Here is a 17,438-nt window from a genome sequence, read left to right on the forward strand (position 1 = left end):
AATTAAATCTTTAAGAAACACAGCTTTCAGCCATAGAATTTGTGTTTGCCAAATAAATTGTCTAAGAGTCTGATACTCAACTTGGTAACAAGCCGATGGCTTTTATACATTTAAAAGCCCAAAAAATGTTTATTTATATTGAATCGTAATATGTTAAAAATTTAAAGAACAAAATTATAGTTGGATTTCCATCTCATTCAATTAATAGTTGAATACAATCAAATAAACATGAAACTTAATCTTGAAAGACCTTTAAGTTATTTGTTAAAAAATGCACATAAAAATAAAAGTTTTTATTTATCGAAATTAAAATTAATTTTTTAACGATGTTAAACTAATAAGTTTTTCCTGTCGATTTCAACCGTCGAGTCGTATTCTCTTTTTAGAATTTTTTAACTAACCTAATTCGTCAACTTAGTCTCGCTTTAATGAAAACTTTAGCTAATCACAGCGCCTAAAATGCGTAATTTGTGCATATGTCCAAATGGGGGGAGCCTAATAATCATTTTGTTAACCTTTTCAAATGTCAATTGTCCCACACAATCACACATAAAGTTGTGTGTATTGTTATATATAAATTATTAAATTTTTCGCTTAACTAACACATTTGCCCCCAACATAACTGGGGAAAAAGAGAGATAGACCAGAAAATTGTAGATACCAACCAACAGCTACATACATACATTCACTTTGCCTCAACTTCAAAACAATTGCTCAAATCCAATTTAGTATTGATCGTTCTTCGAACGGAGGGGGGGACCCAGCAGACAAAAGTCGTATCAAGAAGGACATGTGTGGGAAACAAAAAAATCGAAATGTGAATGGGAACCCTAGAAAGGTGGAGAACAAAAAAAGGGTTACAAGTTGCCATGAATCGCCATGAATGGGTCAAAGCGCAGTGTAGAGCAACTACAAAAATATATACACTGACACACATAGAGACAGATATATTTACATCGATATATAGGTATATATATGTTGGTCTATGTGATTTGAATGATTCAACTTTTATAGCCACCATTTCCACATATATACAAACGTAGTGTAACTCAGTCTGCCTTGCGCTTAAATGTTTAGTGTGTATGTTGCAATCAGCCAGAAGGAAGTGTTATACAAATTATTAGATTAGATTTACAGATTAGATAAATCAGCTAATGAAGTACAGAGGCAGCAGCGAGTGGCTGCCGATAAGAAGATTGTCATAGATATCTCTTGCTCTACATAGAGTTTTTCGTTTTTCATTTACTTTAACTGTATAAATATGTACATACATTTGATTTAAGAGCTAAGTATCTGCATTATACTTAAGTATATGTAGGTACAGAAATTTATGTATAACAGTTTGTGAAACGCTAAATATGATTCTGAGGGCTAAAACGCTGAACAAGAACTCTGAGATACCCTCAAAAACAACTGAAATTATACGTTAAGAATATTTACTACTACAACTAAAACTACTAAATGTATGTTTTACAACACTGCAACTTACATATTTAATTTAAAACATTACTGTCATACAAGCAACTAAAATAAAACATTGCAACTTAAAATGGTAAACAAGGAACGCCAAAAATATCAGAGATAATTTGCTTTAAAGTATTTGTAGGAATAGCTGATATTTTTGGGCACTTTGTGTAATGTAAAGTGTTATACACACTGTTATACACGTTAATAATTTAAACGTCTTTTTAAAACTAACATACAATATTTTATGTACAGGAAGTATACAAATTCTGAGTCACTTTTAAAGCAAATCCGTCAAGCTTCAAATGTCAAACACACTTTAAAATAAAACTGTTATATAAATTGTTGTATTTCTGAATATTCTTATGATTTCACTTCAAAGTTGAATTAGATTAGTGTACATAGACCACAATTTGATCACGTTATCGAGTAGAAATTCATTTCATGTAACTTGACCAAAATAAAACCAATTATTTTCCAATTGAATATTCGATTCCTTTTAATAATAACTATACACATGTGTATTTGATTGTCCTTCTGTTTCACCCCTGCCACATGTAATTATTTCTTTTTTGAATGGAAGTATATAATGTACATGCGTATATAGGTAGTGATAGATCTATGTACTGGCTTACAATATGCTAAGTGACATACATTTACCACAACTAAATAGTCGCACATTATAATTTGATGGCACAATGACAAACAGAATGAAGCCAGAAGGCAGACAGTCGGCTCGGTCTGTGGCAAACTGGAAACAGAAATTTCTCCATACATATACATACATACGTATGTATCTACATATATATATCTGGTCAGGTAGTATATAGGACCTTCCACTAACCCCTTGTCTCTCTGCATGTGTGTGTGTGTTTGTGTGTTTGTGTGTTATGGCCATGGCTGAACGGCTGTCCGGTCACACGGCCGATCCACTCCCACTTTACTCAGTCGCCCTTTGGGCACTTCAAACTCATCGATACTTTGAGCTTCGTGGCATGCTCATTGGTCTCTTTCTATTCCTATTCCTTTTTTTTTTTGTAATTTTTTTTCCTTTTTTTGTGTGTGTTTACTAGTAGCGGACCTTCTAGATAGCTATATATATGCCACACGACCGACTCGCATGAGCTTAGTTTATATTTATGGGCATTATAGTGCGGATATATTGAGCGCGAGGTGCGAGTTATAGTACGTACCAAAAACGTACTCGCACTCTGTACTCGTAATTTTGATAAGCGTGAAATGGTTCAGGTTACACTGACTCACTTGATAAGGCACACCAATTAAAGAAAATTTGAACAACCTGTCCCAGATACACATAGAGGAAAAATCGGGGTAAAAAATGTTCAAATAAATATTAAAAAAACTGTTCAAGTTGAACAGGCCAATCGACCGCGAGATACTTCAGGGCGAAGAGTTTCTCTTTTTTTTTGGTCTGGTTTACCTGACAACAATCAGCAAGCAATTATGCGATAAGCATTTACCTTATCATTTCGAAAAGATAACACCAATTTAGAGAGAGTGAGAGAGAGAGAGAGAGTGCGTTATGAGAGACATTCTTATCTTACTTGCGGTATGTGGAAAAAAATGAAACGAAATTATGAAATCAAAAATGAATTTTTCGGTCTTTGTTAGTTGCCTTTCGTTGGCTTTACCGTGCGGTTGACTTTTCATTTCCCTTTTTGCGAGTGACTTGAGTGCGTGTCATAGTGTGTGTGTGTGTGAGTTCATGTCAGTCAGTTGATTGATTTGTGTATGATCAAGTTGTGTATATATACACACATAAACTAGATAACTACCAGATATAGATCGTAAACTATATATACATATGCACAGTTATCTGGTTATCATAAAGTTCTTCATGTGAAATAACAAAAAAAGGCGATTAATATATCAGTGAGATACTTTACACATGCTCATCAAGTGTAGAGAAAGCGAAAAGTAAGTATCTATCTGAGGGATACTTTTTTCAAACTGTTATACAACAACAATTATTAACTATTTCTATGACTAAAAATAGGGCTAATGATTAGATCATATTACATCTGTTATAAGAGACTATTAAAAAGAGATTTTTCTAGATTTTCTTTGACACCTTTCAAATTTTTGAAGTTTATTAGAGTGTATAACAGTTTTTATTTCGAAAAATTTCAATCAGAAGTAATAAATAAAAGTTTTTACTGTTGAAGTTATATTAGGGTCGTTTTAAAATATAATTTTTTGACTTACTGAAAGCGTATAACAGTTGCTAATCTTAATGTTAGATGTTTTTTGCGTGTGTATAAAGTGTTATACTAGAGCAATACCATAAAAATATGTCGAAATAAATAAATATTTGCGTAGTTTGTTGTTAAAAGGCCGAGAATTCAAATTTATGAAAATGCTATTCGCACTTTTTGTTATAATTTTTGGAGCAGTTGTAACCCTAACACTTTTCGAGGTATAACAGTTCTGCAGCACCTACCATATGGTACTTAACCATTCACTTATTGATTTTGTGGGTTTTTTTCCCTCACCCTTTGTGACTCACAACGAATTACAACGAAAACGATTGAAATGGAAATATCAAAGTTTTTATTTAAACATTATTTGTCGTATATTTTTGTTGTTTGTTTGTGTTTTGTATCATTCTACCTGTTAATCTGCAGTTAGTTTCGGATATATACATGTATGTATATGTACTTATACGTAGAAGCGAATACAGAGATAGTAAACCACAATAAAAAGCAACTATGCAAACGTATAAAACGCCAAGATAAGATAAGCAACAAAAACAAAACTCGCTCAACAAGTGAATGGGAATGCTGAGCCGGGCAGGCGAGAAGGGATGTGTGGTTGGGGGGAGGGGTAACTGGGAGCACACGTAGTCATCAGCAAGCAGTAGAAGACATGGCAGTCATTGCACAGTGGGTACAATGCACCCTTAGACATGTGATGTCTTTACGAGATGTCAACAGCATTGTCAACTGTCAGAGGAAGCGTACACTCAAACACTCTGGAGAGGGGGGAGGAGAAGAAGATGGCAACTGGCTAACTGGAAAAAATGAGGCCCCCAAATAGAATTTGGGTCAGAGGTTACTATAAGCCCTAGACCAAGACACAGTTGCCCACATTTACATACAACAAAGTTTGATTATCTCAGAGACGGACATCAGGAGAAAGAGACGGCGAAAGTATAAAGGATAGACAGAGAGAAGCAAAGGACAAAGGCAACTAGGCAAAAATATTGTCACTAAAGTTAATTAAAAAACAGCCAGAGGCACAAAATATATTCAAACACACACTCACACTCACACACACACCCACATGAGAGTGAGATTCTTCTCCTTTTAATAAAAATGCCAAGGGATAAAAGATACAAAAACTGTGAGAGGCAAGCGAACGGGGTAGGGGTTGTGATGCGGTCCTATGGGGTGAGGTGCGGGGCAAGGAGAGTAACAGGAGTGTCATCGCTGCGTGTGCAAACAAAGGCAAATAAATAGAAAAGAGATACTACTCAATAATCAATAGATAAATAAAATTACAAGGTGACAGCGACAGCAGCAGCAACTACCGAGGATAACACACAGCTGCTGCCTCACAGGACGTCCCCTCCCTCCCTCTTAACGCCCGCCATCCTTTCCCAGCTGGAGGCATCATAGTGTTAGTGGGGGCGTTGGGGCTGTTAAAGCTGCAGGGGCTAGCATCAGACGATAACTGCTCATAATGCAAGCAGCAAATATAAGCAGAAAGGGGGGAGCACTTGGTACTTTTTTTCACAGCACTTTTCTTTTCTTAACGAATAGAAAATACTCTAGCCATATAACCGTGATGATAGGTATTTCATTGAAGTACAATTTGTTAAGGAACAAAATTTCAATTTCTATTTGTCTGTTCCTTTGATTTTGTTTTAACGCGAAAACCAATGCTTTCTCTTTTTTGGAACCATATTAAAAAACTTTCTTTTTTTAAAAATCGTTTATTTTTTAATTATTATTAGGTGCTAATCACCTATTATTTGCTTAAAAAATTACCATTTAAAAATCTGCTTAAAGTGTTTTAAATGCGATTCGTTCTGATTAGATTAGATTATTAAATTAGATTAGATTATTTGATATACATATTACTAGTTTATTCCATTGACAGAAGTTAAACATTATCATTATCAACATTTTTGAATTAAAAATTTATGGAGAAATCTTAAATAAAGTTAGAAATTTTGTTGGAGGTATTGGGGTAACATCATTCTAGTGTGTTCTGAATTTAATTAAATTTTCATATTTTCAACAAAAATATATTTAAAGTCTTTCAATATGTGTAGAAGCATTAAAGTGCATTCGATTCCACCATAAAGTGAATATGTATATAAATGTTTTTAACTTTTTTTCGATATGTTTTAAGCAATATTTTATTCGTTACACAAAATATGTTTAATTATAATTATCTGTCATGAATTCGGTACTGAAATGAATTTGCAAATGTTTTCAAATTAAGTGAAGAAAAGCAAAAAAAAAGTAATAAAACTTCTTTGTTTTAAATATGATTCTTAAGCTTTGCCGTTTATAAGGTCAAAATGTATTACATCTGGTTTCTTAGAAAGTTTTTTAGATAGTCTGAAATATCAAACTGTCATAAGGAAGTCAAAATTTATGTTTTTTAAAGGCTAAAGTCTTGCATTATACTAGGTTAGGTCACTTTGTCACTCCATTTTGGCTCTCCAATGCAATATTCTCGATTATACGAAATACCCTAAATCTAACGATGATGGTGATGATGGCGCCGATGTCGATGTCGATGTGGGTGTTGTTGTCGCTGTTGTTGTTGCTGTTGTTGTTGGTGTCGACGTCGTTTGATGGTGGCATTGGGATAAGCGCGTGGCAGCATCGACAGCAGCACTAGCAGGAGCAGAGCCACGAGTAGGAGCAGGAGCAGGAGCAGAAGCTAGAGCAGTAGCATGCCGCTGGCAAACCGTTGGCGCGCTGCCTTCCTAACACGCTTGTTATTTTCGTTTTCGTTTTCTTTCTTTCATTATTTGCCTTGAGGGGGAGAAATGGTGCAACAAGCGTTTCATGGCACGACAACCATGCGAATGATGATGGCGACAGTTGCCCGCGTTTGGCCAAGAGTAGCGGACGGAGCCAAATAAACAAAAATAAATAAAAAATAAAAGCGAAACACCGAAATAAAAGCCAAAACACAGAGTGTGAGAGCGAGAAAGAGACACTAGGAAAATGAGCAAAAAACATTGCATATTTATTAAAAAATAATAGAAAAACTGGTGAATTTTCACAGCGATAATATCGCGAGATACAACAAAATAAAACATTTCAAAGCAAACGGAACGCAAAGAGTGTGAGCTATTTAAATTGAAGTTTAACTAATTTTAGACCAAAGAAAAAACATACTTAAAAAGAAAACTGCTATGGTGTTATTCAAATTGAATTGAATAGATTTTACTCTTTAATATTTGTTAAATAAAAGAATGAATATTTTGCTTAGAGGTTTAGTCTGTTTTATGCTTACACAAGCTGATCCTTATACTTGGAAACTAAAATATGGCTAAAACTATATTTTATTTAAATAGTTTTAAAGCAAAAAGTGTTATACACGCCTTAATTTAGCATCACAAATTTGCTAAACAACAGTTTTATTTATTTATTTTTTTAACAAAGCTACTAAATAATAAAATATTAATAATAACGAATAATAATTTCTTATTTTTGGCTTAAATTATATATGAAAAGGATATCTAAAACTTTCAAAATATCAAAAAAAGCAGTTTAATAAAGTACATTATATTAACTGTTATACAAAATGTGGTATTACAGTTATGTTGGTATACAAACTGTTATACAAATTAGCATACTGCTGCCATTGTAATGTTTAAGCCATTCGTGTTGCATTAATTTTGTATTGCATATTTTGAAGCACTTAAAGCACTCTTCGTGTTAAATTTCGTAACTTGCATTTCCGCTTGATCAATTTCCATTTTGAAGACACTTGAGAGACTGTCATGTCGTCGACAAGCTACTTACTTACACAGTAACATAATAAGCGTAATCTTAATCGCTTTCCCTGCAAGCGAATCATTCGCCTTGATTCCCCAAAAACCTTCCCCTTAACCCCATTGCCCTACTCACTCCCACTCACTCAAAACCCACTCTCTCTAGCTCGCTCACTCTTGGCGAGTTTATGTGTAAGCGCGTTAATTAAGGCGCCCATGCCTGTGGCCAGTCAAGTGCGACAACAAATAATTTGATTTCAATTTAACTAATTAGCTGGGGCCTTCAAACATTATGCGGCCAACTGAGCTAGCTCTTAGAATGCGCTGTGAGTATGATGAGTATGTGCCATACATACACACACAAACACACTCACACACATGAAGTATATATGTATATATAGTTTGTATACTATATATAAAGGAGAGCACTCAAAATGCTTATCTGTTTAGCGGCAGCAGCTATAAACATTAGTAGTATGTAGTATATGTTTGTGTGTGTGCTTGTTGTGCCATCGTGTGAGAGTATGTGTGTGTGTGTGTGTGTGTGTATATCTATCAAAGCGTAGCACTTGAATCCAGACAGTCAAGTGGGCCGAGAGAGTTTCTGTGGTCAGACTGTCAATATGTTGTTTTCCATTCAAAATGCGCTTAGCTATGCAGTTAGTCAGGGCAGCTAGCAGCAGGATAACCACCACCACGACTACAGCCCAAGGGCAGTATGAAGTGGGCAGGAATTAAGAGGGCAACTGGCAGCCATTTTGACTGCGGTTGTGCTTGAAGTGAGCTTAAAAAATTAATAAATATTACTCAATTGCTAACACAAGTATTTACTAGTTAAAACGGTAGAGAAAGGTAGACTTTAAACGCAAAATAATTTAAGCTGACAGACAGGACAAATTGTTATTGACAATTTAATAATTATGTAGAAATACTAATCAAACTTTTAACTTGTCAAATGTTGCTTTGCCTGAAATGACATCAAGAGTTTCAACTATTAAAATGTTAGCCATTTAGTGAGTCATTTGTTAGGTATTAGCTAAATAAATAAGTAACTAAATAAAACAATTGAAAAATCCATAAATTGTATATAATAAGGCATATTTTCCTTGACCTGTATAGCTCAACATTTATACTTCCAATATATCAGATATACAAACAATTGTTAAAACTTATCAAAAACATTTAGAACCTAGGACTAAGGTACCCAGTTCATCAAACTATGTGTAAAACTATAGAAGGTCATAGAGAGGAAAAATGAAGTGACATATGACAAAAAAAAAAAATAGAGAAAAAGCATATAACAAGCAAAGAGTTGTCGATCAAGCATTAAGTTTATTTGATTGCTCTTAGAGTATTCGTGAATATTTATTCAGGCACTTCTTCATACAATTTACATAATTTTGCTTAGGCTGAACACAGGAAATACCACCTTATGAAAAACTGTATTCCATCTATTTAAGTACCGAGTACAATTTAAGTACCGAAAGTTCTTATTAAATAAACAGCACCTGAGGGAATAATTTCACCCCAGACTAGCTACACATGACAATCTCAAATTCAGAGATGAAATTCAGATTTGTTAAATATCATTTGTCTTCTGATTATCTATCTGTTTCTCAAACGATGTTCATAAATGGCCCTCAAAAACTTTTCGCCAAAGATATAACGACGATCCAAGTTCTATTCAATGTATATATAAATAACTTATCACTCATTTTTATCATTATTCTTTCCGTTTGGTTTCGTTGTTCTTTGTATTTTTGTTCTTGATTTTCTTTTTGACAAATTTTAATTAGCTTTGTGATCGATCGTGTGCACTTCGCAGTAGACAGACAAACAGATAGAGCTCACCTCAGTAATGTGTATTTATCAGATTGATAGATAATAAAAATACCGTAAAATACTAGATTAAAAGTAATCAAATGAGTAATTGAGTTTAATATAAAACTTGCTAAGAATAATATAAATATTAAGTGTAAGTGGAATGAAGGTTTTAAGTATTGCACCTTCTGTTGCTGTTTATTTTGTTATAAAAATTTCTTGCACGTAAATTAAAGTTCATTTTAATTAACAAACACTTTACATTTTTTTATTTTCGTTTTTAGATTTAATTACAGTTGAAACTGGAAGCAAGTGTAAATGCAAAGTGCAGTTACATCAAATAAATAATACACAAAAAAAAAGTAAATAAAAACTAAGCCAAAAGGAGGAAAAACTCAGTCAGCTAATTGTGAGAAGATAAAACTGTGATAGGAAACAAAAGGGATAAGGAAAAGAGAAAAAATAACAACAACTAGAAAACAAGAGAAGTCTCCAAGAGGACTCTCATTCTATCCTTTCGTCTCCTCATCTCTACTCTCCTCTTCTCACGCTGTTGAGGACAGCTGCAAGTGCGCGAAAATAATATACAATTTTAATAAAAACTAAAAACCCAAAAGCAAATTAAAAAGCAAGCGTCGTCAAATGCGGCACTAAAAGTAATTAGCGAAAGAGAGAGAGGGAACGACACTGAAAAAGAGACAGCAGAAGAACAACAACAACTATTGAAAACAAGAGGAAATAAAATAAATGATGTTGCAATCCTTGAAATTGCAAAGCGGCATTCCAGCAACAGAAGCAACAACACCAACAGCAGCGGCAGCAACAACTCCAACTGAGGAAGCAGCAGCAGCAACAGCAGGAGGAGCATTAGCAGTAGGAACAACAACAACACAGGCAACAACAATGCTAACAACGGCACCTGTTGCCCATGTTGCTAATGGCAACACCAACAGCAGCAGCAACAACAACAACAACAACAATGTGCTTTATAATAATAATAATTTAAATAGCAATAACAATAACAACCTACAGCAGCAGCAACAATTACAGTATTCTGGCGCCATTGCAACAACGACAACATTTACAGGTGCTGCAAAAAGTTTTCATCCATATTTGCGACCATCCACAAACAGCGGCAACACCATTATCCCAACAGCAGCAGCAGCAGCAGTAGTAGCGGCAACAACACCAACTACAACTACAATGCCGACAACATTGTTTGAAACACTTTTGCACAACCAAATAAATTCCAATGCAACAACAGCGACAGTAACAGCAGCAACGCCAGCAACAGCAACATCAACTCCAGCACCATCAACAACTGCCGCTGCTACGGCTGCAACAATCGCCAGCACCGCAGCAACCACAGCGGATGGCGTAACGACGACTTTGCTAAATTCCAACATTAATTCCAGAACTTCATTAGTAGACCAAACTATTGCTGCTGCCCCAGCAGGATTGGTACAAGGAGGAGAAGCAACTGCACTCCCTGTTCCTCCTGCTGCTGCTGCTGTTGTTGTTGTTGCCCCTAGCCTGCCGATTCGGTGAGTAAAACAAAAAAAAAGCAGTGGGTTATAAAAATAGGAGTTTCAAGTTAATAGCTACTAATGTCTAACCAAATTGCATTTAAATGATTTATTTTACAGTTACATAGACTTATTGTTATGTCGCTATAGGCAGCCCTGAAAAGTACGCAACATAAATGATGAGGAATGAAGTCATTGAAAAAAGAAAACTATAAGGAAAACGAAAATCAAGCTATATTTTATTAAGCAGATAAGAAAATGTACAAATGGAAATGTATCTAGTTTTAATGTCGAAAGTTCTAATAGAAATATTACACCAAAATTTGAAGTTTCTCTGATTACTTTTTGCCCATTTTGTCGGGAAGTCTTAAGTTCCATAATGAGTTAATATTAATCAAAAGAGTATTAAAAAAACATACGACTAGAATATTTTTAGCCCTATGCTCTTTCTCACCATTTGTCATAGCATACTTTTCAGGGTAAGCCATAAAGCGAAAACTTCCCCTTCTCCTTTAGTTAATTCAATTCTTATCATTTTTGCATATAGAATATTTCAATTTCCCGTTGCTTCCTCTGTACTGTAGTCTCCCCTTCAATGCTGCACCCGCCCCTCTTTACAAGTTGGCTATCACATTTCAAATTGTTATTCACTGGCCGCGCGGCATATTCTATTTGTCAACTTCCTTTTGGCCGGAAATTATAAAAATAGAAAAACCTTGAAGACTCAACGCAACTCAGCTGAGTTGAGTTTGAGTTTGAGGCGGGCAGGATATTTGCTTTACCACTATCCTTCTCTTACCATAACGCCACCACCCATGATATTGACGCCATAACTTGGCACTTGCCAGCTTTTCATCTTGCCATTCAACTTGATTCAATTAAAATAAGTGACAATGTGCAACTTCAGACATTAAGTGGGCTAATGATAATTGGCATTGCATTAAGGTTATTAATTTGTCAGTCAGTCCGAAACCTATTACAATCAACCATCAATGGATAATGTTTGATGATAATGATTATGATGATCATCATCATTATAATTTTCAACGGGGCAGGTCATTGTAATTATAATTTTAATGTTAACGATAATAACTGCAGGGGGAGATTTCTGTTGGTGGCTAGAAGAAATTGGTTTAACCACAGGCCTCCTTCACTTCCCGTTCCTCTGCATACATACATACATACATACATACATATATATATCGCTAGGCCATTAAATAATCAAGCAAGAATATTAAATTTATGTTGGGTCATTTTTATATTCCTTCCAGTTGTCGTCTCCGTCGCCTGTTACTGCTGCTGGTCTGGTCTGGTCTGTTGTGGCCTGGTGTCCTCAGGCCTGGGTCCAGCTCCAGTGGTTTTTCTTTTTTCTTTAACTCGATTCCCCTCTTGCCATGCTTATCACCCGCTCTATGGCCTATCTCTGAACTGTTTGTTTTTGTTGCGACAGGCGCGGCATAACAAACTGCCATCCATAAATTAAATGCCACGTCATGGCTACGTTGTCACAGAGTGCGAGTGGACGACACACAGTGGAACAAATAAGGAAAAAAATTCTAGAAAATATTTGCAACTTCTTAAAAACTGGAAACTAATACGTAGAAGTTAAGTGTAGATTCAGGAGGATTTGACTTATTATCATTTAGTAGTTAGAAGAACTAGGTAGAACTACGAAGAAATATTTGCATCGTGGGTAAAAAATCGAGAAGTTTTAAAGATTTGCCATTAAAAACCTATAAATTGCTGGGAGGGTTATAAATATGATAAGCACTATATATGTAGATAACAAAAAATAGCTAAATTTAAATAAGCCACTTAAATCAGACACTTCGCTTAAGATGCTATTCCATTTATTAGCTAACTATTGTAGCAAGTCATAGAAACCTAAAAGGGGAAAGAACAGAGGTGACTGATTCCGACGTTTCTATTTTTTGTATATGCTTTAAACCACTGTGCATATTCGCCTGATATTGTCATGCATTCAAGTTGTTGAGTTATCCATCGAGCAGCGATATCATCAGCAATGTTCATCATCATCAACATCAACATCAGGGGCAGCATCAGCATCAGCATCATGATTGCCTTACAAAAAAGCACCTGCTATCCTATGTCGCCATCTATATCTTTCCCTCTTTCTCTCTCTTTCTCTATAAATGTAGGTATATCTCTCTTGCTATGTCTCGCTTTCACCGCAGGCGATTTTCTCATTAAGAGCCTGTGACCAGAACGCATTTAAATGAAACTGAATTATTAATACAGAGAAAGGCCTCAAGAGACTCCGAGAACTTCAAGAGAAGTATACCTGGGAGTGAACAAAAGCAAGAACCAGAGAGAACGCGTATAATTGCAACTAGTTGGCTTTATTTCACTTTGGCTCCGAATTTCCCCCAAGTCCCACACAAGGCAGAAAGAAGAAATAATTGCTTAGGGCTCGAAGGGCGACACCTGTCGCTCGCTCTTTATATTTTTGATACCACATCAGCCAACACCTCCCTCTCTGTTTCTTTTAGTCAGTCATTTTTATGCGATTGTCTCGTTTCCAGGCGTAAATTTATGCCAAAAGTAGACTAAGAAAGTGAAATTGGCTGCGTAAAATGCGTAAATGCTTCCCATTTTGTGATTTATGCTCTTTCGGGCCAAAAGACACACAGAGAGACGGATTACGCGACACTGAGAAAGACTTGGCCTAATTTTGGATTTCTCCCAATTTTTTCCTTTTTTGCATTTTTGACTTGCAGGCATGAAATTTATCACCTTGACATTAGACAATTTTCAGACGAAATGCTTCCTGCAACATTCTGATTTCCTCATTCTTGCCTCTAATAGATTAATTTCGTTTTGTCATTCAGTTGCCTCGCGGGAATCGTCTGCTCGCTGGGGTAGTCGATGTGGAGGGTTGTTACAGTTCATAAATTGAGGATGGGGTGGGAGAAATGTTCTGCTATAGGGGAGGAAATTGGAAAATGAAGAAATTTACAATATAAATAGGAAGTAATTTCCTAAATAGCATACATTTTAGATGAAACGGAATGAATTTGATAGGCTTGATATTCAAAATAAAGAGAGTCAGCAATTCTATCATGAATCTTATTAGAAGGAATAATCAGAAAAAATGTTTTCACTGTTAAACCAAAAATTTCTTAATAAATTTCATTTCTTTAATTAATTTAATTTAAAACTTTAATACAGAAATATAATAATGATTGTATTATTTTATCTTAACCTTAAGTTTGGAGGATTAAAACAATAACAATTATTTAATTAAGCGCCAAGTAATAAAAATCACAAAAATATACAAAAATTATTGTCCTAGATATAATAACTATAATTTGTAATCCCCAAAAAACGAAAACTTTTAGGTCATGTAGTAAGCTTTGCCTTAAACGACTCCTTTTGGATAGGACATACATTTTACCCAAACTGTAGTTTCTACGGTTTCGATTCGTTTGTCTATATACATAGTTTATCATGTTCATAGAATATATCAAATTCAATTCCATCATTGATGTTATAGATCAAAGATCAAATCTTTCATTACTCTTACTTTCAATAATAATTCACTTTTGTGGTTAGTCAAATAATTACATTTATTTTTAACATAGTCGTCTTATCCGATAATTTGCGGCTCTCATAACTTTTCGAGCATGGGTTTCAACAATTCCATATACCCACATTTCCAATATGATTTCTCATATATGTGTAGAGGCTTTTATGTCTTTTTTTTTGGCCCAAATAACAATAGAAATAGATTTCCTATCTTAATTACCTGAATGCACTTTCTACAACATCTTTTTATAGTTTTTTCTAAGCGCCAATACAGGGCCAGTAACTGATACATACATTTGCTCATTAAAAACATTTTGAAAGCAGTTAATGTACTTTTTTTTGGGCAAGAGTATAACAAACCAATTAAACCACTCACTTGCTTGACAACTTCTACTTAGAAAACAAATCAGCTTCAGTTGGTTGAAGTTTTTCTCCATTTTGGCTGTTGCCAGGCAATTTGACATCTAACCAAAAGTCAATTTCGTACACCATCAAGGACACCCAATAAAACAACCCTGTCAACCCACACTCCAACACAAACACACACACACACAATCATACCACAAACAGACAGCAAAGGAAAGTTTTTTCGTTGACCAGCTAAAGCTGACCCCAAAATGGACCCAAATATATAACCAGCCAATAGTCTCTCCCTTTAATTTAGAAAGAGACGGAGCAAGCGAGAAAGAGAAAGAAGAGTAAAAACGTTTACAACTTTTTAGATTAGATTAGTTTTGCTAATAACAATTAGTATTTGTATTTTATGCTGTTAGAAGCAACTTTGATAGACACACCAAAGCGAGGGAATGGGACTACGGGGCGAATGAGCAATTTTATTTGTGGAGATTTCATTTTGTTTTATAGTCATTAGCAAATGAAGTTAGCAAAGCCGCAGAGAAAAAGGAATAGAAAGAGAATATGTTGGCGATTTGGCAACATTTGTTTGCAGTTTCGATTTCAAAGCATTCGCTTAGCTGCAATTTGTTTAAGACTTTGTGAAATTTGATATAGTAAAACTTTTGTTATCTCTGGTCTAGTTTTTTTTTTTTTTTGGAGAGCAATAGTAAACAATAGCTAACGAGTGCCTATCAATTGGTCAGCGATAAAACATTTCGTTTTTCATACATAGGTCATATGACATCAGCGAATTCGTGGAATTGTCCAAATAAATAATGAACTAACGCCGAAAGTGTACGTGACCAATAATTTAAATTGTTTTAATGTTTTTAAATGAAACCAACAGCTACTGAGTAAATAATTAAAATCAATTTGATTTTAAAGATCGACTTTATTTAGACTTTATAGTCATTTACCTGAAATTAATCTTTCTAAAACAAATTTAACCCATTAAAGTAATAACATTCAGAACAAAAGTATTGAAAACTTTCTTGTCTTTTTGAAAAGGCTCAACTCCAAAAAGTATAATCCCAAAGGTTGAGATGTTTTTAAACTTTCTATAAAGACTTTTTCTCTTCTAACTTTTTTCTCTTGTGTTATTTTCAGTAAATCAATAGACGAACAAACTTCGAAAGTCGAACAAATTGAGGTGGAAGCCATGGAAACTAGTGCATTGGATTCGGCGAATTCCAATGATTTGACTAAAGATCAACCCGATGCGGATAATATTAAAATGTTTGTGGGTCAAATACCAAAAACCTGGGACGAGACCAAGTTACGTCGCATGTTTGAGCAGTTTGGACATGTGCATACATTGAATGTCCTTAGGGATAAGGTCACATCGATTAGTCGAGGTAAGTCGCCCGAACTGATGATGCATACAAATGTGGGGATTATGCCCGCAAAAATGGAGGCGGAGTGAAACCCCCAAGAGAAAAGGGATGAGACGAAAGAGGATTTCAATGAAATTTTATAATGCCCATCAATTCACAAGGCGAAATGTGGGCAGAAGGGGGGTATAAAGAGGCGATAAAAAACATTAAGTAATACGATTATGTTGATGTTGTTGGCGAGGGACATTAAAACTTGCTTTGCCGTTCAGGTGTTGAGGGTAAACTTTTCGGTAATTGGCCATAATTGTGCGTGTATAAACAGAGAGCCAAAAACTTGCCACCACATCACAAACACACACACACACATACACTCATATTCTGGCCAGGAACACATAGTCATACTCATGCACACACTCCTACTCCATCCTGACGTGGTTAATTTTTGCCTGTATTAGAATAATTTAAGCATTTGCTTGCAAACTTTTATGAAAAAAGTAATAATAAAGAGAGAGGAAGGTGCAGGAAAAATTGTATTATGCATATTTATGGCCCCACATGCCAGGGTTCGTTTTGGTTCTATGTGCCAGCAAAACATGATTGGAATGCCTCATTCGTGTGTGTGTGTGCGTATGGTGCTTATAAGCAGATTAACTACTACCAACTAAAAAGGAAAAGATAACACCATCAAGGTGTTGAAGCAAGATGAGATTTTTTAAAACACGGCAAAACACGAGAAAGGCAACAATATGTGTAATCTTAGTGAAGGGAAAATCCTAGTTGAGAGGAATACAAAAAGTATATCGGTCTACTAATCAGTTTGATTATGATTATCAACAATTAATGATTATCAACAAGATCTGCTTTTTGCCTTAACAGAAATATATTCAAAATCTTGCAGCGATCATTAGTAATGAGCCATATTATCACACTCTTTAAGTTAATCAAGTGTTTTACTGTTTTCTTAATTATTAAGAGAAGTTTAGTTCTTTATCGCAATTGAAACACTTAAAAAATGTTTGAAGAAAGTTTAACTATATCTATCAATCATACTATAATACCATTTATTTTTGTTCAGCTTAGTCGTAGATATTCAATAGAAGTTACTGATTGAAAGTATCAGCAATATTTGTTATTTTAGGCTTCTTTAATTCATCAAAAATAGGTCTTAAACTTTTGTAGTAAAATAAAGAAGATTTTGTTAGTTTTTGTTAAACAAATTTTTAATAAATTATGAAAAATCTATAAACAATGCCTTTAAATTAAGTTTCCGAAACTTATACGTAGTCCTTTTGTCAGTAGTTTTTTATTAAATATATTGAAGATATTTTTTAAAATATTCAAATTATTGATAGGTCCAAGTCTCTTTTAGTT

General features: G+C 34.7%; 1 protein-coding gene across 3 annotated transcripts in view; it reads left to right on the plus strand.

Moving 5' to 3' along the window:
- Positions 1–10,420: 10,420 nt before the first annotated feature.
- Positions 10,421–17,438, plus strand: part of LOC6642197 (CUGBP Elav-like family member 2) — a 59,320-nt gene continuing 52,302 nt past the window's right edge. For 2 of the 3 annotated variants that reach the window (XM_023175605.2, XM_023175608.2), the window contains exons 1-2: positions 10,421–10,809; positions 15,841–16,088. In XM_023175605.2, the coding sequence (XP_023031373.2) occupies positions 10,469–10,809; positions 15,841–16,088 (589 nt within the window). In that variant the 5' untranslated portion in view covers positions 10,421–10,468. Of the gene's footprint in view, positions 10,810–15,840; positions 16,089–17,438 lie in introns of those variants that run through there. The other variant, XM_023175606.2, reaches the window with a different exon arrangement.

This window comes from Drosophila willistoni (genome assembly GCF_018902025.1).
Source record: "Drosophila willistoni isolate 14030-0811.24 chromosome 2R unlocalized genomic scaffold, UCI_dwil_1.1 Seg167, whole genome shotgun sequence".
NCBI lineage: Eukaryota > Metazoa > Arthropoda > Insecta > Diptera > Drosophilidae > Drosophila > Drosophila willistoni.